This window comes from Eremothecium cymbalariae, chromosome 5, assembly GCF_000235365.1.
Source record: "Eremothecium cymbalariae DBVPG#7215 chromosome 5, complete sequence".
Classification (NCBI taxonomy): Eukaryota; Fungi; Ascomycota; class Saccharomycetes; order Saccharomycetales; family Saccharomycetaceae; genus Eremothecium; species Eremothecium cymbalariae.
The window spans coordinates 861,136-884,090 of record NC_016453.1 but is presented as its reverse complement, the minus strand read 5'-3'; the positions used below and the strand labels follow the sequence as shown (position 1 = coordinate 884,090).

General features: G+C 40.1%; 13 protein-coding genes across 13 annotated transcripts; 5 read left to right on the top strand and 8 right to left on the bottom strand.

Annotated features, from left to right (window-relative positions):
- Positions 1-694: 694 nt before the first annotated feature.
- Ecym_5428 (uncharacterized protein) lies at positions 695-2,119 on the top strand (the record flags this gene model as incomplete). Its single annotated transcript, XM_003646951.1, has 1 exon — positions 695-2,119. The coding sequence occupies one exon, from the start codon at positions 695-697 to the stop codon at positions 2,117-2,119; it is 1,425 nt and encodes a 474-aa protein (XP_003646999.1).
- A 219-nt stretch (positions 2,120-2,338) lies between these two features.
- On the bottom strand, positions 2,339-4,291 carry Ecym_5427 (uncharacterized protein; the record flags this gene model as incomplete). The annotated part of the gene is made up of 1 exon (XM_003646950.1): positions 2,339-4,291. The coding sequence occupies one exon, from the start codon at positions 4,289-4,291 to the stop codon at positions 2,339-2,341; it is 1,953 nt and encodes a 650-aa protein (XP_003646998.1).
- A 496-nt stretch (positions 4,292-4,787) lies between these two features.
- On the bottom strand, positions 4,788-6,806 carry BZZ1 (Bzz1p; the record flags this gene model as incomplete). Its single annotated transcript, XM_003646949.1, has 1 exon — positions 4,788-6,806. One exon carries the CDS (start codon positions 6,804-6,806, stop codon positions 4,788-4,790), a length of 2,019 nt encoding a protein of 672 aa, XP_003646997.1.
- Positions 6,807-6,903: 97 nt separating this feature from the next.
- Positions 6,904-7,713, top strand: TRS33 (Trs33p; the record flags this gene model as incomplete). The annotated part of the gene is made up of 1 exon (XM_003646948.1): positions 6,904-7,713. One exon carries the CDS (start codon positions 6,904-6,906, stop codon positions 7,711-7,713), a length of 810 nt encoding a protein of 269 aa, XP_003646996.1.
- Positions 7,714-8,714: 1,001 nt separating this feature from the next.
- Positions 8,715-11,042, bottom strand: AZF1 (Azf1p; the record flags this gene model as incomplete). The annotated part of the gene is made up of 1 exon (XM_003646947.1): positions 8,715-11,042. The coding sequence occupies one exon, from the start codon at positions 11,040-11,042 to the stop codon at positions 8,715-8,717; it is 2,328 nt and encodes a 775-aa protein (XP_003646995.1).
- Positions 11,043-11,992: 950 nt separating this feature from the next.
- On the top strand, positions 11,993-12,376 carry RPC19 (DNA-directed RNA polymerase core subunit RPC19; the record flags this gene model as incomplete). Its single annotated transcript, XM_003646946.1, has 1 exon — positions 11,993-12,376. One exon carries the CDS (start codon positions 11,993-11,995, stop codon positions 12,374-12,376), a length of 384 nt encoding a protein of 127 aa, XP_003646994.1.
- Positions 12,377-12,891: 515 nt separating this feature from the next.
- Positions 12,892-15,405, top strand: DBP2 (DEAD-box ATP-dependent RNA helicase DBP2; the record flags this gene model as incomplete). The annotated part of the gene is made up of 2 exons (XM_003646945.1): positions 12,892-14,194; positions 15,026-15,405. 2 exons carry the CDS (start codon positions 12,892-12,894, stop codon positions 15,403-15,405), a joined length of 1,683 nt encoding a protein of 560 aa, XP_003646993.1.
- A 261-nt stretch (positions 15,406-15,666) lies between these two features.
- CEX1 (COPI-interacting protein CEX1) lies at positions 15,667-17,904 on the bottom strand (the record flags this gene model as incomplete). The annotated part of the gene is made up of 1 exon (XM_003646944.1): positions 15,667-17,904. The coding sequence occupies one exon, from the start codon at positions 17,902-17,904 to the stop codon at positions 15,667-15,669; it is 2,238 nt and encodes a 745-aa protein (XP_003646992.1).
- A 244-nt stretch (positions 17,905-18,148) lies between these two features.
- Positions 18,149-18,586, bottom strand: CYB5 (Cyb5p; the record flags this gene model as incomplete). Its single annotated transcript, XM_003646943.1, has 1 exon — positions 18,149-18,586. The coding sequence occupies one exon, from the start codon at positions 18,584-18,586 to the stop codon at positions 18,149-18,151; it is 438 nt and encodes a 145-aa protein (XP_003646991.1).
- A 340-nt stretch (positions 18,587-18,926) lies between these two features.
- Positions 18,927-19,574, bottom strand: NOP15 (rRNA-binding ribosome biosynthesis protein NOP15; the record flags this gene model as incomplete). The annotated part of the gene is made up of 1 exon (XM_003646942.1): positions 18,927-19,574. One exon carries the CDS (start codon positions 19,572-19,574, stop codon positions 18,927-18,929), a length of 648 nt encoding a protein of 215 aa, XP_003646990.1.
- A 335-nt stretch (positions 19,575-19,909) lies between these two features.
- Positions 19,910-20,575, bottom strand: Ecym_5418 (nucleotide diphosphatase; the record flags this gene model as incomplete). Its single annotated transcript, XM_003646941.1, has 1 exon — positions 19,910-20,575. The coding sequence occupies one exon, from the start codon at positions 20,573-20,575 to the stop codon at positions 19,910-19,912; it is 666 nt and encodes a 221-aa protein (XP_003646989.1).
- A 211-nt stretch (positions 20,576-20,786) lies between these two features.
- Positions 20,787-22,037, bottom strand: Ecym_5417 (uncharacterized protein; the record flags this gene model as incomplete). The annotated part of the gene is made up of 2 exons (XM_003646940.1): positions 20,787-21,941; positions 22,008-22,037. 2 exons carry the CDS (start codon positions 22,035-22,037, stop codon positions 20,787-20,789), a joined length of 1,185 nt encoding a protein of 394 aa, XP_003646988.1.
- Positions 22,038-22,238: 201 nt separating this feature from the next.
- On the top strand, positions 22,239-22,877 carry YAF9 (YEATS domain-containing protein YAF9; the record flags this gene model as incomplete). The annotated part of the gene is made up of 1 exon (XM_003646939.1): positions 22,239-22,877. The coding sequence occupies one exon, from the start codon at positions 22,239-22,241 to the stop codon at positions 22,875-22,877; it is 639 nt and encodes a 212-aa protein (XP_003646987.1).
- Positions 22,878-22,955: the final 78 nt, after the last annotated feature.

The following is a 22,955-nucleotide window of genomic DNA, read 5'->3' as shown; positions in this document are numbered from 1 at the left end:
CTGTCCGTTCTACTTTCTGGGCTCAGTTCATATAATACACATTCTTATTATCATTGCTCTGTTGGACTGCACACCGAGCTCTGTAGGAGCTACCCACTTCGAGGAGGTCGCAGATTTTTCAGAAATAACGGGCCACCGTACGTACGTAGCCTCTGCATCAACCTATTCGATCCCAACTGCTCTTGATCACACATCTACACATGCAGACATACTGCTACATAGCGAAATACATGTGGTCTTGGTGCGTCATCGAGTACGATTTTCCAGTTGCCATAGAGAAGGGTCTTTGCAGGTTGGTTACCTTGGTAAACCGTAGTTTTAGAAGAAAAGCAAGGAGTGCTTCTTTTTTTGCAAGAAGTCGTAGATATCTGAAATAATTACATATAAACTTTGTGCAGAACTACTAATAACAAGCGGTTTGAATAGATAAGGGTGGAGAGGGGCCTCCGGAGGTGTAATTATCGTTCATTTGTTTGTGGTTCTCACTATAAAGCAGGAGAGTTTCTAGAGCTTGCGTTAGTACTAAACAATTAAACGCTGTGTGGGGGGCCGTGTTTGGACAATAAGTTTAAGAAAAAACAAGATCACCAAAGTTGTGAGCATAAGAATCAACGAGGAAGGAAAGGATAGAAAAGCAAGAGGAGTTGGTCTGGTTTGAAATCAGGTGGTTTACGGTTGCTGTTGCACGCACATAATGGCAGGTGAATCTCAAAGAAGACGTGGCCAAAGTTTCAACTCTATTTTGACTTCATTTGGTATCAGACAGCAAACGAACGATTCTACATCGACTACAAATAGCCAATACGGAGTGCAGCCCATGGACATTCATCCATCTTCAAATCATACGCCTTCTCAAGTGAGTTTGACGTCAAATATCACGCCTACTGCGACGGGGGCAGCGCATGGTAACGTGATGAATAACGGGGGTACCGTTAATTTAACAAATATGCTTGGTACGACTCCTTTTGATCAGGAGGAGCCACCGCAGTCAATTTCTGTGGGGCCAACAAATTCTGCGACATTGGTGCAACCGGCGGCTTCGCAGGTTTCATCACAGCTGCCCATTACGTTGGTTTTAGGTCAACCAGACCAAGCCTTAACTAACAGCGGCAACCATAATATTGCATCGTCCGCTTTTGAGGGCAAAGACGCCTCTTCAGCGTCGCTGAAAAATGTACGCCACTTTATTTATCCAGCAGTTCCACCAATAGACGCCAATAAACTTCATTTAGATTTGCCTCAGGATGGAAGGCTAGTGGAGCTGCTGGATGATCATACGTTAAAGTTGCGTAGGGACAAAAATGGCTTATTTTCTATTAGGTTAACTCCTTTTATTGATCATTCTACAACAAATAATCCGGGCCTATTCTTTGATCCGATAGTAAGGACTGCTGGTCCAAGTTCTCAGTTGGTGATTGGTAGGTACACCGAGCGTGTTCGTGAAGCGATTGGGTCACTACCCGATCAATTTCATCCTGTTGTCTTTAAAAGCAAAGTTGTATCACGTACGCATGGAGTCTTTAAGGTTGACGACCAAGGAAATTGGTATGTTCGAGATGTGAAATCATCCTCTGGTACCTTTTTAAATCATCAAAGGTTAGCACAAGCCTCAGTGATGTCCAAAGACTTCCCTTTAAAAGATGGAGATATCTTACAACTGGGCATGGATTTCCGTGGTGGCACTGAGGAAATATATAGATGTGTCAAAATGAGGGTTGAGTTAAACAAATCATGGAAAATGAGGGCTAATGCATTTAATAAAGAGGCTCTAGCACGTCTAAGGAATCTACAGAAACTGACAGTTGGTCTTGAAGAGGAAGATTGTTCAATCTGCCTATGCAAAATTAAACCCTGTCAAGCTATTTTTATATCTCCTTGTTCGCACAGTTGGCACTACCAATGTATACGTCGTTTAGTCATGACTCAGTACCCGCAGTTTGTCTGTCCAAACTGTAGGTCGTCTTGTGATTTGGAGGCTAGTCTGGATTCTGATGACGAGGAGGATGACGGAAGGGAAGGCTACTGTAATGAAGACGTTGCTATAGATTCTCAAGTGCGTAGCCCACTTGACGTGGCTATTCAAGAAGAAAATGAGGACGATATACAAATGTTGAACTAACACGTCACTGCAGTCCCACTTACCTAAACTAATAAATCTCTATTATTAAAAAAATTTTAGATTGCACCAACGATTCTTTGTAATGAATAACTCTGAAAACCAGAAGGTGGCGTTTTGTGTTATGTCTTTCAAATCCAGCTAAGACAGTACTGTTTCACTAAAACTTCTACATTTCCTTAAATAATCACAAGATGGACATATGAAGATTACATCACTCCGTTATTTTGGGTCATCGATTAACCTCAATAGAACATCTTGCAATGTTTTTTTCCCTGTCTCATAATTATAAAGTGAATGTCCACCGTCAGAAACTTTCCATTCTTTTGTCCTTTCAGACATACTAGCCAAGTCACGCTGCCAATCTCCCCAATGGGGGTACCGCTTGATCATATCCTTGCTGCTGACCAAGCTGGTGGGCATGCCGCTTAAAACCTCATGACTGTTTATAACATCATTATAACTCAAAATAGAATTCGTGAAGCTCTCTAGAAACTTTGTTCTTAAGTACTTCCCTTGATATATCAAATCACGACCAAGTAATCTTTCCATGCTTCCATGATGAGCTACCAGCCATGAGGATTGCAACTTCAAACCAACGGTTGACCACATTCCTTTCCACCATGACTTGAACGCACTAAGCTTACTGAGTTCTGGTGGTATTCTGACACGGATATCTGGATCATAGGTGTCCCCTGGGAGGAGGTCACGTAAATAGCTGTTTAATAAGACATCTTCATGCCATGATTCAATGAGCATCATTGCCTTCACCATGTCTCTATTCTTGGCAGCAAAAACCTGCGTTACTAGGCCACCCATATCGTATCCAACGGTGATAAATGGACCAGTAATGTTAGCTTCGTTGAATAAAGCGTACTTCAAATCTTCAGCAATCATTGCAATTGAAATTGGGGCTGGTGGAGAATCAGATAAGCCGTATCCCGGACGATCATAGATACAGTATCGATCCACACGATTGAGGCGATACAACTCCGCAATCCACTCAGCTGATAGATAACCAGTATCAGAGCTACCGTGTTCGAACAAAATAATTGGTTGAATGTCAGAACCCGTGTCTGATTCTGTAACTACATTTCCGTGACATCTTATGTGTAACTTGTAGTCATGGCTTTTACTAGTCCAGTGGTAAGCATCATAGACATCATTTAGACGTTCACCATTTAAACTTGATAAATTAATACTGTACAATGATTTTGAAACACGCCAGGTATCGAATAAGTAAAGCATATTGTTCAAAGTAAAGAGAAAGAAGAAAATTAAAAGGACAAACTTGACCAAGTTCCGTCCTCCAACGTAACACCACTGTTTAAATGTCTTACGTTTATTCAATAGAACTTGTCTGTCATTGTCTAGATTACCAGACTCTTCTTGTAATTTTCGATGAAAGTCATATAAGAACCATTCTGATAAGGCTCCAAGGCCAAACGATAACGCTGCCCAAATATAAATCGCAACACCTAATTTTCCAATTCTTGTTCTTGTATAGCCAACTAAAAGACTTATAATTAGATTGAAAGATGCTAAAGCGCAAAGAAGGATATTTAAATTCTGATCGATTTTCGAATAATACCCAATGTCACTTAAAATGAAGGTCATAGTATTTGCTACGATGGAAACAAATATTAATGTAATATCTTGAAAACTTGTTAATCTATTGTGCCTTAGAAGATGGATATTGAAGAAAAAATCACTTATAAAGGTAGTCACAAGCCAAATACAATTAACAAATACGAGAATGTTTATTCCAACCCTCCATTTATGAACAAAACTCCAATAGTTTTTCCTCAACAGATATAAATGCTCACTCATAATATTAATATCATCGATTTCATTAGCAGGGATAATTTCATTGGGACTAAAACTTCTATAGTAATTTTGTACATGGTCAGTATTGCCTATGTTCCGCCTTGACGGAATACCCATTGTTCCACCACTTAGTAGTCGCCTGGACTCAGAGACCTCTTGGTCTTCTCCAGGAGCATCCTTTGGATTCATTGGATTTGTTATTGAACTTGACGTATTTGCTAACACAGGTGTTGAAGTGTAGGCTCCCCTAATATTGTTTAAAGATGGATGATCTGTAGTGCCATTAACATCCATAGATATTACCAGGTTCTCGGACTTCAGCGACTTATTACTATTGGAACCATCCATTAGTCTGGTTGGGATGGTGAAGAAAGAGGGATACTTGAAATGTCAACCCAAAAAGTATTTTGCTGTTGTCTAAAACTCTAGTAAGTATGGTTTCATACGACGTTATTTTTTTAAAGTCTAGAAGCAATATTTAGTAATCATTTCTTTGACGATGGAAGTTATTTTGAACAAACGTTAAACATTTCGGAAATGGGGATGTCTCGAATATTTTTTGATTATGTAATTTGTTACATAAGCCGCTCGAGAAGATTGTCCAAAATTCATGTCTTGAGCAGCTATCATGGGTAGGACAATTTTAAAAACACATAAAGTCTATCTAGTATATAAAAACGATTAAGGTGAAAATTTTAGAAATAATACTTTTTACTTTTCACTTATTTTGTAGAATAAATTATATTTTAAATTTGAATGTTTTTTTGAGAGGCCAAAACCCACATTAGCTAAATAATCAATTTAGAACTTTTAGTAATAAACAAATACACCTCATATATAATCATTAGTTACAATAATTACTTGGGAACAACCCTCTAGAGCCACGTACTTCACCATAAGTCCAACCATTACCAGTATCATCTCTAATTACTTTGATTACATCACCTGCTCGAATGCTAATCTCGTCGAAATCTTTGGCGGCATAATCATAGACAGCGATAACTGTTCTCAAGGAAGTTGGATTCCGTCTTGGGGGTGGAGCCTTAGGTGCTGGCTTAAATGGTGTTGGAACTTCATTAATCTCAACATAAGTTGAAGGAACGAAGCCTTCATGCCCTGTCGTGATATTTCGAATCTTTATCCAACCAGAACCATCATCTTGCCGTATCAGGCCTATAATATTGCCCGGAACAATTGTTACTTCATCAGCATCTTGCTTAGTGTAGGGAAATAGTACACGATTTCCAACTTTGTTATCTTCATTGGTGATTGACATCAACGAACTTGAATCATCCATACGGGAACTCTGAATTTCTGAAGATTCGGTGCTCACTGCACGAGTACGCCTAGTTCTGAATAGATGGAGTCCGTGATGCTTCGGTGATGATTTCGATGTTATATCTACTGACATTTCAGATGCTTCATCAGCACCACTATTGCATTTTGAAACTGCAGCAGACCGTTTGAACATTCCGAACATGCCTGGTTTCTTAGATCTTCTTGAGACGTCAATATTGTCGGTATTCAAATCATGTGATTCGCTAACATTGTTTTGAATACTCTCAATTTCTACCTCAGCTTCTAATTTAGATGTTTCATGGGTTGTAAAAGAAACCACAGTAGTTAAGTACTGTTTCAACAATTCTTGAAATGCATATGGATCGGTGTCATTAGTAGTTTTCATGTCTTGCTTCTTCTTATTTAACCGAGATAACGAAGACATTTCTTCATGGACAACCAACTGTAATCGATTATAAGAATTTTGAGCCTTTGCTAATCTAATCTTCAAATCATGTAGTTCTACGTCAGAGCAAACAGCAAAGTGTTCATCATCATGCCATACAGATGACGGAATATATTGATAATCATCAGGCTCCTTCCATTCGCGAAAGTTATGCTTGATGAACATCGAGGTGTCCAAATGAGGATAGTTTTGTGAAATGATCTCATCAGCACCGTCTAGCCTCTGCTCAACTCTTTTGTGCAATTCTCTCTCAAATCCACCCGCCTTTTTCCAAATACTGTTCATAACGCGGATTCTAGATTCATTTAGATCTTGTAGCAAGTCCAGCGCCTCAGGAACATCCTGGAAATAGTACTTATCCTTAAGCCTGTTAGTTTGATTTACCTGGATCAAATAGTCATTTTTTGCAATATTCATTTCATGCTCTCTTTCATCAAGCTTCCGCTGTGCCTTAGTGGAAGAAGCCTTTGTCTGTTTCAACCTTGCGGCTTCCATCGCTTGGCATGATTCATCATATCTCCTTTTGGCCTTTTCCAAACTGTTATACGCAAAGTCACGCTTGTTGACAAGCTCATGGTTAAACGAATCAATAGTGCCAAGTATCTGATCACAGCGCTTTTCTAAACTGGTAAACTCGTCTGCAATCTGCAACTGGAACTCTTTAGCCAATTTCTTGTGGTCCTTAGAGATAGTTTCTGTCTGAGTCAAAACCTCATTCCAAGCCACCTGCGAAGCTGCCTCCAACGAGCCCGGAGTGATTGTAGGTGTCTCCCCAACTGATAAAACAACCGTACCATTGCTCTTTTTAGAAAAGTAATCCTTTGTCAAAGCTGATAGTTTGTCGCCATACTCTTTCTCCAACTTTGCCCGTTCACGATAAAACGATGCTAGATCTTGTAACCATTTAGTATTGCTAATGACCCATTTCCGAGTTTCCGTATATGAATCTCTGAGATCATTACCTATTGAAATATTAGACATTCTGATTCTAAAGGTCGTATTCTGGATGGTGAATCCACCTGATAATATGGTCTCGAAATGATGCGGAATTTCATGTAAAAGGGAGAATCTAGCCACAATAGGGTCGAGGATTTTTAAGAACATGTTCCGACGGCACATGATTTAAAACGATGAAACTAACACTTCCTGACACAACAAAAGATCATTTAGGAATTAGCTATAAGTGGTTCTTCAGTTGTAATCGTACTGGTTAGGAATGGAGGGAAATAATAAGTCTGGTTCAGAGCCCCAGCTGGATGAACATACAAAGTTACAACATCAGTTCAAGTTGTTTCAAGAATCGTTACCGAAGGTCAGCATAGTAGCTTATCAGCTGCTATTAAACGAATTGGTCCCGCTGAGTGTGTCTATAGAAAATAATATTCAAGATATGACTAGCAGCATTGAGGTCAGTGATGAAGATACTTCAACAGAAACCGAAACGGAGACTGAGTGTGAATTATCTGAACAGCTCGAGAGGATGAAGATTGAAGAAGCAGCTTTACAACCATCTCACAAATTGATACAAGAGTTATATGAGGCTAATGATTCCAAAAGGGATCATATTTACGAGCGATTAAGCCAGATTGGTTTCCAGATAGGCAGCAAACTTACAGAGCTATTAATTTATAACAACAATCCCAACTTACACTTTGAGTCCATGGACTTGCTAGCGGTGATGAAATTCATATGTAGAGATGTTTGGAAACAGCTATTTGGTAAGCAAATCGATAACTTGAAGACGAATCACAGAGGGACGTTTTATTTATTTGATTACGACTACCAGCCAATACAAGATTTCTCTTTAGATGGTGAAATATCGGAGAAGGAACTTCAAATGGTTGAACCTTATTTAGAAATTCCTTGTGGCATTATTAAAGGAATTTTAGCCTCTTTGGGGTTCAAAGGTGACGATCAAGTTGATGTGACTGTTTCATTTGTAGATATACCCAAGGACAGGGTGGTGTCCCCCAACCAATTCTCTAAGGGAATAAACTTCAATGTTCAAGTAACTAGAACCGAGTAGATTACAACCATCTACTGTATGCTTGTATTTAATGAGGGTGGATGCGTTTATTACCCTGTTTCTGAATTACTCTATTCACTGTGTATAATCTATGGTGAAGCCTATTCCAGTCCTCTGATACCGCATAATTTGGGAGAGAAATAGGGTAGTCAGACAACACTGATCTAGTTGTACTTCCAGGTATTCTCTGGATCAACATACCATGAATTAATCTATATGTATTTTATCTGTGTCAATTTTTCAACTACCGCATTTTCATAGATTTCTGAGAGTTTGTTGAAAGTTGATTGATTCATAGGACTCTAACATAGCATACCCAGTCTTCTTATTGCCTTGGCAGTCTTCATGAAATTTCACTACTTTATTTGTGATATTTTAAATGCATGTGTATCTAGGAATGGTAGATCTTTGCAACCAGAATATTTCTTGTTGAATTCAGCGAATTGGGGTTGAGAAAAGTAATGGAATACACCGATAGGCCTTTTTATCCAAGTTCTCAAGGGATTGATTGCTTTTAATATTTATATTTACTCCATTAGTATTCTGATGTGTTTTGTCGGTCGTAGTAAAGACACAGTACTTTTAATAAATCCCCCAAAGGTGCGTCAACATTAGTCAAGAGATGAATTCCGTATTTCTAAACACAATTGCAGATAATATAACCATGCTCTATATTTACTAGATCCTAAAAGAGATACTACAAGTTAACAACCAAATTGATTGAAACCAGAAAACTTGGCGGGACGTTTAAAAGTCGTATCTTATAGAAAATGGTTTGGGCAGGATAAAAACAAATACTTACAAAACGACAGTATGAAAGCGATTAGTTGTCTAAACAAATAGTAATACATATTATTAGTTTCTCAAAGGTTCCTGTATAGTATAGACACAGTTAGATAAAGAAACAAAAAAAAATTACCCAGGATTCATCTCTCTCTTCTCATGAAATGTATTGTTAGCTGGTTGGACATTTTCGGTGAGATTACATAACACAATCTTCATTAGTTACCAGAAAAAACATTTTTAAATTGGACTTCACCGTTAGAATTCTTCTCTGCATTAGTCGTTGTCTCTTCAGTTCTTCTGCTACCGAATGCAGGCTCATGGAAGGAAAATTCGTTGGTGTCAGTATCCTTCGGATCATCTATTTCTAGACTATAGTTCAAATCAGATAATGACTTCTTTTTTGCAATAGGCTTGAGAGAACCAAGGGCTCTGGCTGCAACAATGGTTGGATCAGGAAGGTGGTCTGCGGGAGAAGCTGTTGAACCCGGTTGAACGCCTTGGTAAGGCTGCCGCCGCTGTTGGACACCTGCATTTACTGGACCAGCACTAGAATTTTTGGAATCATCCTCAGAATCTAGAGAAGGAACGATCCGCGTATTTCCCTTCCCTCTACCCTTAATACCTCTATTACTGTTTTTGTACAAAGAAGCGAAATATTCTAACAGTTCTCGTTCTTTTGATGGCATATCTTCAGATGGATTCATTTCTGCTAGTTTCTGTGTTAACCTATTCAAAGTTTGCAAATGAAATCTGTTCTGATGGGCTTTCATGTTTCCCAGCTGCGTAAATGACTTGTTACAATCATCCAATTTACATTGAAATGGTTTGTGGTTTTCATGCGTCAACATGTGTGCCGCTAAATTGCCCTTTCTAGAGAAGCGCTTACCACATTTGTCACATTCATAAGGTCTTTCACCAGTATGCAATCGGACATGAGTCCTTAGGTTACCACCTTGGGTAAACCTTTTACCGCAATATTCACATTGGAAGGGTTTATAACCTATGTGTGATCTGACATGGACTTCCAAATGTGTTGACTGGGTGAAACACTTGTGGCAGTATGGACATTCGTGCTGTTTGACACCTCGAGATTTCGGCTTTTCTACCCCACCAACCAATTGCGAGGGAGGCGGGATAATTGACGGCGCATCCTCCAACATTAGTGACCCATCCGCATTCCTGGGTACTTTTTCAGTAACACCTTTTTTCCTTGCTTGGATAACCAACATTAGTTGGTCGACTTTAGTTGCTCCTAACAGAGGTCTAGCCTCTTCCAAGGTGGCTGTATCATTATCGTCAGCTGTCAATGCTTCCTTCAATTTGGCGGCCATTTGGTGATCTGTAGAGGCAGACGAATTTACAGAAGACGATGATGCTGTAGCTAGCTTTTTAGTTCTTTGTCTTTTCAATTTTGGTTCTCCCGAATCATGCTGTCTTTCATTGTTACTACCCGGATGCTTATTCACAGCAACACCAGTTGTCCCACTTGGCGTGGGGACTGGGGATCTGTTACTATTAGCGATACCGGCCATCAAAGGCGATAAATGTCTTTTTAAAGTTTCTTCAACATCGTCAACTGCGGACGCATCTGCTACAGCCACCTCAGGGTCAATGCCCATCTCATCATTGTCTTTTCCGACCGGGCTCAGAGACTGCCCGCTCCGCTTGGTATTCATATTAGTTGGAGGAGGTCCTGGTACATAGTTATTATTGTCCAAAGTAGCTCTAACAGACGAGTCCCGTCTTTTGAACTGGAACTCTGCAAAGTCATCTGCATTGAATTTAATAGAATTCTTGCGCGAAAGCGAATGGTTGAAGAACACGTCAATATCCTCGTTCTGGTGATGCGTGCCCGGAGGAGGCACCTGGCCCGGTTTCAAGACGGGAGGCCCCATCTTGTTCCCACTAGACCCACTGGGACCACCCGAAGCTGATGACCCCCCGGGTCCGCCTCCCGTGGCCTGATTAAAGAAATCCAATTCTGCAGTCTCCGAAGTCCCAAAGAATATTGAATTACGTTTCGAAGATGACACTGATTCACCACGCCCCGAACTTCCGCCGCTTCCTCCTCCTCCACCTATCTGCATATGCCCAACAGCATTCCCTGAACGCCCCTGCGAATAGCTAGGAGTCTTGAACCGCGGCATCGAAAACGGCTCCAATTGCTCAGACGTCCTCCTCCCCGTAGGAAACGCAGCCGCCCCCCCATTCGTTCCACCTCCCCCATGCTCGTTCTGGCTCGAAGGCCAAGCATTTATAATCGAATAGCCTCTGCCATAGGGTATCTCCGTCCCCGACCCCCCACCGCCTCCTCCGCTGCCCCCGCCCCCACCACCACCGCCTCCACTCCCACGCTCCCCTTGCCCATCAATGTTCAGAAAACTAGAGATCGAAGAATCAGTGGACAACCTCTGCTGGCTGAAATTCGTATACATCGACATCGAATCTTGTCTCGACTGCTGCGACTGACCCGTCCCATGCGTCCCCCCCCGTCTCTGCTGGCTCGTACCGCCCGTTGTCGACGACGAAGATTGACCTACCATTTTCTTCTTCTTTTTCTTCGAACAAAATCCCAAATCCTACTATCAATACCTCTCTTCTCGTTAACTTTATACCCAATTCTTCTTCTTTCTTTCCCTATATAATCAAATCCTCTTCGGTAGTAATCACGCCCTTTCCAACAAAACACTCAGTCTTTTCTCCCTTACTCTCGTCCTCCTCTTTCACTGTTTCTGCTTATTTTCTGTTTCGATACCGATATAAAAGAACTTAAAAACCTTCAACAAAGACAGACCCAGAGAAGAAGACAAGATGGAATAACAATAATGATTGCTGATATGGAGCAAATGACAAAAAGCAGCTTTTTCTTGAAAAAACTCCAATTGTAACCACCAACGAACTAATTCTCAATTATAATTATGATAACAATCCTTTAAAATATCAAAAGGACCCTTCCTCCTAACTAATATTACTCTAATGTTATTATTTTGGCCCCGTCTCCTAACTAAATCCCCAATTCTTTATTTGTTATATCAACAACGTGTAGCTTTCAGCTAACAGTCAGTCCCTTAGGCTTTTTTGGATATCCTTTATTACTCCGGCACAAATTATGATTCGGTATATAATTCTTGTAAGTTAGTTTTCCTTTTTTAATGCCTAGTTTGTTTTCTTCTATTCTTTTCTTATTTAGTTCGACTAATAAATATGGTATGTAACAGGACTAAGTTTTGGTACTAGCTCTTTGGGAATTGGGGGAACCGAGCGGTTGGTGGATTTTGTTGTTTTTGCGAGTTTGGACGAATGCGGACCGGGTAACGGCAGGGCACGTGACGGCGGAAAAAGCTGTTCCGATGCCCTGGGGGTTTCGAAGCACCACGACCGAAGCATCACGGCCAAAGCGCACTTTGCAGGCAGCTGTCGCAGCTGCCTGCATCCTCCTTGCAGTTAGAATTCGATAGTCGGTTGATTCGTTAGTACAAGCAGGTGCAGCAAGATGTCAGTGTCAGAGGTCGTTGCCAGCGAAGACGTGGAAATGCTCTCCGATGAGCATGCGGTGCAGGAGGAGGAGGAACTTGATAGGGACAAGATTCGGCTGTTGCCGGAGGCAGCTTCTGAGGATGGGACTTGTGCGTCCTTCCAGATTAGCGACGAGGACCATACGCTGGGAAATGCGTTGCGGTACATTATCATGAAGAACCCGGAGGTGGAGTTTTGTGGGTATTCGATTCCGCATCCTTCGGAGACGGTTCTGAATCTTCGTATCCAGACGTATGGGAAGATGACGGCTGTGGAGGCTCTACATAAGGGACTGAAGGACTTGATGGATCTGTGCGATGTGGTGGAGGACAAGTTCACGCAGCGGATCAGAGAGTTATGAGGAAGTAGAAGGCGGTGGTGGGGAGAAGTGCATAGGTAAATAGAACTAGTACATGGATGCTTGTTGGCCGGGTATCCGGTATTTCGAGTGCGATACAGGCGCTATATATGTAGATAGCAAGAGAACAAGTTATGCAGAACAAGAATCGAGACGGAATTGTCAGTGAGCCGGCCGTGTGGCAGAGCTACTGCCCAACGGAGGCCAAGGAGGCCAGGCGGGTTGTTATCGAGAGTGCCACGGCTGCGGATACATGCGGAACGTGGTCGCATGTCACTGGCGGGCTCATCGCCAGTGCGTTTTTGATTATAACGTCGGCCATCTTGGCTCATCACAGAATTGCTTTTTGTATCGGAAAATTTTTTTGCCGGAAAACTTTTTAAAAGTCCATATATATATATATATACAAGCAGTGGGCCGCTCATCGATTTAACAAGTATATTCTTTAACAGTTTTAGAACAGCAAAGAAGTGGCATTCATCATTCATTAAGAGGATATTAGACTTGTAATAAGATCGATGGAAATGACGTACGGTAACAGAGATCAACAGCAGTTTAATAGAAATGGCCAGGGAGCGCGTGGTGGCGGCGACAGCTGGTCTAATAGAGGTGGTGACGGTAATTCATATGGTGGTAGAAATGGTAATTTTGGCGGTAGAGGAGGAGGCCGTGGCGGATATGGAGGCCGTGGACGTGGTGGAAGGGTTCAGGATGACCGTGTTGAGTTAAGCAAGCCTGATTGGGATTTGGAATCGTTGCCGAGGTTTGAAAAGAATTTTTATGTAGAGCACGAGGATGTGCGGAACATGAGCAGCGCTGACGTTGAAGATTTTAGAAAGAAGAGTGAGATGACGATTATTGGGCATGATGTGCCTAAGCCGATCAGGACGTTCGATGAGGCTGGGTTTCCTGAGTATGTGTTGAAGGAGGTGAAAGAGGAGGGGTTTGATAAGCCTACGGCGATTCAGTGTCAGGGTTGGCCGATGGCGTTATCTGGTCGTGATATGATTGGTGTTGCTGCTACCGGTTCTGGTAAGACATTGTCGTATTGTTTGCCGGGTATTGTGCATATTAATGCACAGCCTTTGTTGTCTCCAGGTGACGGTCCGATTGTTTTGGTGTTGGCTCCTACTAGAGAGTTGGCAGTTCAGATTCAGAAGGAGTGCTCGAAATTTGGCCACTCTTCGCGTATTAGGAACACCTGTGTTTACGGGGGTGTGCCTAAGTCTCAGCAGATCAGGGATTTACAGAGGGGTGTAGAGATCCTCATTGCTACACCGGGCAGATTGATCGATATGTTGGAAATTGGTAAAACCAACTTGAAGAGAGTTACTTATTTAGTTTTGGACGAGGCGGACAGAATGTTGGATATGGGTTTTGAGCCGCAGATCAGGAAAATCGTTGATCAGATCAGACCCGACAGGCAAACCCTAATGTGGTCTGCTACATGGCCCAAGGAAGTTCAACAGTTGGCTAGGGATTACTTGCATGATCCTATCCAAGTAAATATTGGTTCTTTGGAATTAGCTGCCTCTCACACAATTACCCAAATCGTTGAGGTTATTAGTGACTTTGAAAAGAGAGACAGATTGGTTAAGCACTTGGATATCGCTTCTAAAGATCCAGAATCAAAAATAATTATCTTTGCTTCGACAAAGAGAACTTGTGACGATATTACTTCGTATTTAAGGCAAGATGGGTGGCCTGCTCTAGCTATTCATGGTGATAAGCAGCAACAGGAACGTGACTGGGTTTTGAACGAATTCAGATGCGGCCGTTCGCCAATTATGGTCGCTACTGATGTTGCAGCCAGGGGTATTGGTATGTTTTGATTTTTTTTTTTGAAGGACTCTTTTGTTGACGCTGGTTCGTTAGCTTTAGAGATTTCCTTGAATACTGACTATTGACAAATGACAGAACATTATTTTAAGCACTTACTAATGATCCGGGAAAATATTAATTCCCATTGTGCAGAAAAGGCAAAACGTTGAAGCTTTTCATGAATTTTAGGGGATTTGATTCGAACTTGATGTTCGTTATTGAATGGAAACACTTGGAGGATCACTACACATGAACGGAGGTAGAGAAATGCTATGTTGAAGATGATGCCATGATTTGTGCAGGAACAACGATTCGTATATTCGTACCGCTGTAAATTGGTGCTTTCTCGGGCAGAAAGTGGCTCAAGATATGGCATATTAGATGCAACTTTTTATCAAAACGTTCTGGAGGGCTTGATAGTCGATAATGAGCCCGTTGAAGGAATCTAGTAAGGCTATACGAATAAAGGCTTAGAGTAACCGCTAAGCTATGCGTTTTTATGCCATCTTCTCTTTTGCTGTTTTTCTATTTTCATATTTATGTGTGTAGTAATTTTATCTATGTTTCTTGGCAGCCTCCCTGATTAGGATTGGCTATAGCCTTGGAATGGATCGAAGCGTTCTAAGTATTGTTTACCTAGGATGTTATATTCATTACAGAAGCTTTTAGCTGCAATGAATGATGCCTCGTTCACCTAAAACACCACATGAAAAGTTTATAGCTTTTGTTTTAATAAAGTACCCCGGCTTTTTTATGCTGCAAGTGTTCTATCATTGTTAAAAACAAATACAAATATGTATTAAAAGAAACACCTACTAACAAATTTTTCAGACGTGAAAGGTATTAACTTTGTCATCAACTATGATATGCCTGGTAATATAGAAGACTATGTGCACAGAATCGGTAGGACGGGTAGAGCAGGTGCTACTGGTACTGCAATTTCTTTTTTCACTGAGCAAAGCAAAGCATTGGGCGCACAGTTGATCTCCATTATGAGAGAAGCCAAGCAAGAGATCCCTCAAGATTTGTTGGTCTATGATCGTGCTCCTCGTGGATCTCATCCAAGATATGGTGGCCGTGGTGGCTACGGTGGTCGTGGTGGCCGAGGCCGTGGTGGTTATGGTGGTCGCGGTGGATACGGTGGCCGTGGTGGTGGCGGCTACGGTGGTTATTCAAAACCCAGAGACGGTGGTTGGGGTAACAGAGGTTAACCAACATAATCCTACTTTCAGTGTTGGTTTGTTAGAAAATTTTTGTATACTAAGTTTGAAATCTAGAAAAAACTTTTCAGTTTTGTTCAACTAGTTAATTGGTAAAATAATTGCCGTGATAGAGTTTGTATATTTTTATCCGCCGATAAATAAGAGATATATGTATATTTCCTGATATATTTATTTATTTACTATATTTACAACCTTGCAATTTGTATAGTTAAGTTTTTGATTAGTCCAAGTGGCATATAGAAAAACGGCTCACCATTCATTGTCCCAACCATCACTATCGTCACCACCATCATCGTTATGGTTGGTAAAAGTCGAGAGCACTGGCTCTTTTTTTCGTTGAACAGATTTTACAGACTGTGTGGATACTCTAATAGAATTTAATATTTGTTTTTTATTTTTAATGGTCTTTGTGATTAACTTCTTGGGAACCTTGGGTTCATTCCAACTATCGTCATAATCACCTTCAGATTCACTAAGTTCGTCATTCCAAGATTTCTGTATCTTTACTGCACCAAAATTTGGTTTTTTTGGGGTATTAGACGCCAACCCATTGTTGGATTCTAGTTTAGAGTTCTTGAACGATGAAACCGAAGACTTTAAATTAACTTTTCCAGTCATTAGATGGGTACTTTTATTTTGATTCCCCCCAGTATTGTCTTGGTCAGTATCAAAGGAAAAATCATTCCAACCATCATTGTCAGCGCTGGAAGAAGGTACTGTAGGTGAGCGAACAGAAAGCTCACTTGGCACAGTCGATATCTTTAAATTATTCAAAAAATTATTAACCAAATCATCATCCGTAGCATCCAACATGGATTCAAAATTAACTTCCACGTACTCACTTTGGTTTTTCGTTTGTTTGTCAGTTACACTTGATTCTGCCTCGAGTTTTTTGAAATAAACTTCAAATAATTCTCTTGCCTGCGTCCTAACTTGCATATTAGAATCAAGTAAACCGGGAGCGATAACAGTTAGTATTTTATTGGCAATTGTCTCCGCGTCAAATAAATCTATAGCTTTCATCAACCCGTATACCGCAGCAAGCCTTGGTGTCACAGCTGGATCCTTGAGAGATTTTGTGAATGCAACAGCTAGAATATTTGAACGTTCGCTGCCAGACATTTTTTCAGAAATTTCAGATATTTTTAAGATGGTCCACGTACGAATATCCACATCTTGGTCAACCTGTGTTTTAGCAAGACATCTTAATAATTCGTTATTTAACTGTCGTTCCGTTATCATGTCTACAGCATAGGAAAGCTTTTTTAGTGTTTGTAATCTTAACAATGGCTCAGAATCCGCCAAACCTTGGATGAAATAAGTAAATATCTGATTTTGAAAATCCTTCTTCGAAAGTTTACTTATATATCCTGGCAAATAGATTAACAATAAAAATCTTAATTGTCGATCTGAAAGTTTATAAGTTTCAAAGATCAACGGCTTGATATAGTTATCAAACGTACTAGTCAGTTGAATATTTGGGTGTTCAGAACAAGATAATTCCAATGCAGTTGCCACCAATGTTATTAAATTCGAAGGATCGTGAAACCCAGACTTTTGTAACTGCTGACTAGCGATTTGTTCCTTAGCAATTTCAGATAACTGTGGCACAATAAATCGATCTACAAACCCAGGTGCACACCCAACTAATAAACCTGGATTGTTCATTAAAAGCTGATGCACTTCAGCCATACATACAAGCTTCCCCTCAGCATCCTTAATATGGGTTTCCTTCAAGTGTTCATAAACTTTAATCAATGGTGTTTGAAATGTCTTGGTTGTGTTTGCCTTCAGTAAAAATTGTGAAATCGTAATTCTACCTTGAGAGAGCCTTTCAATCAAAGGCTGCCAGGATGCAGGAACCCTAAACGAATATATATCCTTGATCAATGCGGCTAAATGAACAGAGTCAATTTGAGAAGACTCAGTAGGGACCAATTGATGGATAGTGTTCTTCATTAGTGAATTGTACGCATCCAGTTTGCTTTTAATATCTGATACGTCACCCTTGGCAGAACATAACTCTAATCCAAACAAACACCATTCACCGAGCTCATTTAAATATATACTCCCCTTCGATAGGTTTCCTAAAACAACTGAAGCATGATCATGTAGAACTCGCAACGTACTACAAATCTGATACATCCCAAGTGCCAAAGCGCTTTCTTTTAAACCACCAACATTTTCAGGAAATAGCGGTTGCACTCGTTCAGTAACAATATAAACCGTATTTGGATCGGAATCAATAACCTCTAATACACGCACCAACCCAGGTAATTTTAAAGTCTTGGATTTTTGTACTGCATTTTGAACTAGCGGTCGAGAAACCGTATTATTCAGATCTGAATGGGCAAACACAGTCACAGGTAAAGCATCCGATTTTCTAGTAGCCAGGTGAACTTCCCAAAGAGGTGTTCTCAAAGTAGGCTCATCCTGGAGAGAGTATGGAAACTGAAAGTTCGCAATTGACTTGAGTAGATAGTTCATGTTAACCTCCTACTTCGTCCGACTGAAGCTTACTTATATATATAAAAGTATATTAATAACTCTGTTGTTTTGGTTAATGTTTTTTAATTTTTGTTTCAATTAGAACAGTCAATTGTTGAACAAACTAAGCTTTCAAAATATAGAGACGTGTTCAATGTTTAATGGAAGCACATTTGTCTACATGCCTACAAATATGCCTTTATAAATAATACAGGGTGCTAACATTTAATTTACAGGTGTGTGTTTAAATATCTAAGTTCAAATAATAAATAAGTAGTTCACTTTTTATAGCAGCAGCTTGGTTTTTAGAACCATTTATTGTGGTAATAATTGTAGTAAGCGGCGGCCAAAAAATAAAAATAAACGCTAACCATAAAGCACCAGCACCTTCTTTAGTAGTGGTTGTTACTGTCTCAGTCTCATCAGGGTGGACTTTTTCCGAAGTTTCATCAACATCACCAATATACATGTGGTCTAAGAGTTTCACGGCATCATCGGTATGGCCTATATCTAAAAATGGAATGGTGGCATCTTGACCTCCTAAATCTAACAACACTTCGTCGCCACCAGGGTGTTCATCTGCAAACTTGGAACAATCGTAAACTTTGCCGTTAATAATTAACCACAGGTCCTGTTCTGAATTGTGGTCTGCAATTTCTTGGTAGGTGAACGATTTGGCCATTGTAATGAGATCCGCAGATATAATTGGATACCTATGATGTCTAACTATGAGTACACTAGGAAAACAACAACTCAGGAAGTTGTGAATGAACGATACGAATTATAGTAGTAGTGATCTGTTGGGTGAATCTGAATGTTAATATTCTTTCCCTGCATCATCCGGCGTCTTCAAAAATTTATCGCTCTGAATCACGTGATTAACAATACATAGTGCTGCTGGCGAGTACATCGGAAATGCTATCAGATTATGTCGTCTTTTGCAAGAAAAATGTTACGTATGATACAAAATAATATGTATGAAATGGGCTTCCACCGTTGCCAACAGACCGTTATTTATATGATTACCATGTGAATGAAATGCCAGCCTTTTGCAATTTTTCTAGCCTTTTTTCGTGCTTAGATTTGGCCTTTTCCTTTACATTGTTGATGTCCTTGATTTGGTTTTCCTTGTACACTCTCTTCTTATGCTTGAATAATTTTTCAATCTTTTTATCCTTTGGAAGATTAACTACTTTCAGTAAATGGCCTAGAAGCAGGTAGTTGTTCATTGTTTCTTGAGCTACGACAGCGTCATCTCTATTGACAAATTCGATGAAACCATAATGCCTTGAGTTACCTGTCTTTTTGTTTCTGGCTAAACGGACCTGTTTTAAATCACCAAACTGGGAGAAGTATTTTGATAGTTCTCGTTCGTGGAAACCTTTGGGTAACCTAGAAATGTAAATTATACTGGATAGCTCTGCATTCTTCTTATCTTCAGCCTTGGCTTTTTTGCTGTTATTTTGTTTTGATTGATTAAGTTTCTTTAAAATATGTCCCCCACCATTGCTCTTTATCTCAATTTCAGCGCTGTTTGAATCAATATTCCTCTGTTCTTCAGAATCAGAGAAACCCTCCAGCTCATTGTCCGATGAGCTGTCGCTAAACAGTTCATTTTCCTCAGGGACAGACCTCTTTTCTTTAACCTGGTGTTCTCTAGCTTTAGCCATAGTGGTATCGATATCAAATGAATCTAAATATCTATGGTTTAATGATATGTAGCCGATTGTACAGAATACCCTTCAACGTTTCTAAATGATATATACGTCTCATTCAAGTGACATGAAATCACCGTTTTTAAAAAACCTTCAAAAATTTTTCATTTATCGCATTTTAAAAAAGAAATGGCATATTCGTAATACATGACCAGACCAGACATTGTGAATAATCGTCTTCCAATTATACATCTATCTACCTGGCATTGGATTAGTCAGTTTATAGTATTCTTTGATTCATCGGGAGCTTCTAGTGGGCTTCTAATCCATTCCGGGTGTCATTTTAGTTCTCAATTCGGTTGGGCTATACGCAGTAGATGGATCAATGTCTTGGATGCAGGTAATCCAACAACGTTGTAATAGTCACCTTCTATGCCGCTAATAAGGGTCGCGCTTAGACCTTGGATTTTGAAACCACCTGCAACCTGTAGTCCATCTTCACTATCGACATAAGCCTGTATTAGTTCTTCGGGCATGGATTTTTCAAAATGAATTTTCGTCACCTCATGGAAGGGAGTGATAGAGTAATCGAGTTTACCAGCCCAACAGATGATGTTCACTGCAGTAGCAGCAGTTAATGGTTGAAGATCGTCACGAAACTTGATTAAGTTTAATTTCTGAACTTCTTTGATAATAGGCTTTTCATAGATATTGTTCTCACTGTCGATAACGACTGTATCAGCGCAGATCACTAATATAGGTTTTTTGATGGTGTTGTATTTTGAAGAGGTAAGTAGCTCTTGGATTATGCTATCGGATTTACCCTTGCATGTATCCACGACGTACTTTATGGGGTCTTTTTTGTAAAGTTGTTTGTCTAGGTTTTCTTCGAATGATGGCTTTATAATGGAGATATTTTTAAATCCGAGTAATTCAGTGACTATTTCACGTCTTCTTGGAGAACTTGAGGCCAGTATGATCTCGTAGTCCCTTTCTATCCTCTCAATGATTGACATTGCCTTCAAAAACTGGAAACGTAGCTGAATTATATCTGTTTTCCGCGTGGTATTGCCCAGGAGAAACCAAATCTAAACGTTCATATTACTTATGCCGCAGTGCGTGTTTTTGTCTGCGTAAAAGCTGTAAAATTTATACTACAGTTAATGTTCATAACTCTACTACACAAATATTCCAAAAACAATTTCAGACTTGTAAAATCTTTGAAACCTAAACATGCTCCACTTCTGTAAGCTCCAAGTGATCTACAATTCTATATATCCGCTCGGATATATCCTTTTGTTCAGTGATGGCAGTTTTATTTAGTCCTTGTTCGTCATTATAACCACTAGTATCTTCATGTTTCTGATCATTCACTCTTCTTTTGGTGGTAGCTGCATCAGGAAACGCTAATTCTGTACCAACTAGTTTCTTCCAAGAGCCTTGATACAAATTATCGCCAATTTTTATTAACGGTCTGTCTTGCTCCAACCCTGAGTATTGTAGAGTAGCCGTGTGATCAACTTCGTTTCGTTCACGATAATTATGGTTAGGAATATCAAGACTTAGGTAGACATGTTCTACTTCCTCAGAGTCAGCCGATTCTGCACTAGGATCTCCCTCACCTCGTTGCCTATTCTGTCTAGCCTTAATGTCAGCGTCAGAGCCAGCCTCAAACCCACTTCTAAAATCCCAATGCATTTCTTCGCCATGCTTGAGGAATTCTGTATTACCATTCATGGTCATCTTCCAGTGTCTTTGGTCAAAATTTATATCATCATCCTGGTTTAATAACTCGTATTTATCCAGTGAACAAGCACCACTTCGAATAATAGTCCCATCCCCATCAATTGCTTGTCGGCAATTGTTAAAACCCAGAAGACTCATTCCTAAAGCAATTTTCGTGGCAGCATGCGTAACAAGCATAATATTCTCGACATCAGGAAACCTTGCTTCCACTCTTGAGATAAATATGTGCCAAAAACTTTTGCACCGATCAAATATTTCTTCTTCTGACTCACCATTCTTACTGGGAATCACACTTGGCTCCCAGTCTTCCTTTAATTTCTCAGGAAAGAAATTGCTGAGGACATCAAAACCAGCAGGCTCTGGAATCACTTCTCTATCCGGCTTATACCATTCACTAATACCCCTATCAGTGTAGATGGGAAGTTCCAACATCTCTGCAATTGGCTCAGCTGTCTGTAAGCAGCGGAAAAATGGAGACGAAAATAACAGCTCTGGTTGGTTATCAATCGACAACAAATAGTGCGCCAATTCCTTTGCCTGATCCAAACCATGTTCAGCTAGTGGGAAATCACTGTTGACACCCGTGGGTGGTTGTGGATATGGCCCATGTGGGAGCCAGTTGGACCTATAACCATGCTATTAAAACTCTGTTAGCAACAAAAGTTTCATGAAGCTATTGAACAATAATTAAAAATAACATACCCTTGTAATATAAATAATCTTCACCGTCATATTAAGATAAAAGCTTCTAGAGAATCTTAACGGCTTTGACCTACCAATACGTTTATTCTGTTCAGGTAATGTTTGTATGGTCCAAGTTTTTTGGGAAAAATGGGCATACATTTGTAAAAGACATTCATCATATGAAAAGCAACTACCAAGCGTCATTGATAAACACACCAAGGGAATATAAAGCAAGTATACGAAGGAATAATGGTTGCGCCTGCTGCGAAGCGAATTAAAACGCTTTCGGTTATACGTCCCATTATCTATGGCAATACGGCTAAGAAGATGGGGCCTTACAGGCCCCCAAATGCGCCGAGTGAGCATACCCACATGTGGACTATATTTGTCAGAGATCCTCGAGGCGAAGATGTATCATATTTTATTAAGAAAGTGGTATTTAAACTGCATGAGACTTATCCTAATCCAGTTCGTGTCATAGAAGCGCCACCTTTTGAGTTAACGGAGACAGGCTGGGGTGAATTTGAAATTAATGTTAAAATTCACTTTGTAGAGGAAGCAAATGAGAAAATGTTGAATTTCTATCATCACTTGAGACTTCATCCATACTTTACAGAGGAGCAAGATAAGCAAGGAGAGTTATCTCAAGATGAAGTCAGTTCTATATACTATGATGAGATTGTGTTCAATGAACCCAACGAGGCGTTCTTTGCTAAGATGATCGAAAAACCAGGTAATTTACTTCCGTCTAATAAAACTAGAGACTGTGTATTCTCAAGACAACTGGAGCAGGAGGAGCGAGATAGGATTAAAATAGGTATTGAGAAAGTTGATAAAGAAATAGAAGAACTAAAGCAGAAGTTACAATCTGATTTATACAAGCCATAGGCCTACTTCCTAAAATGAGGGTGTTGATTGCGCATGGACAATAATAAATATATATACTCATTGACCTACAAATTCAGT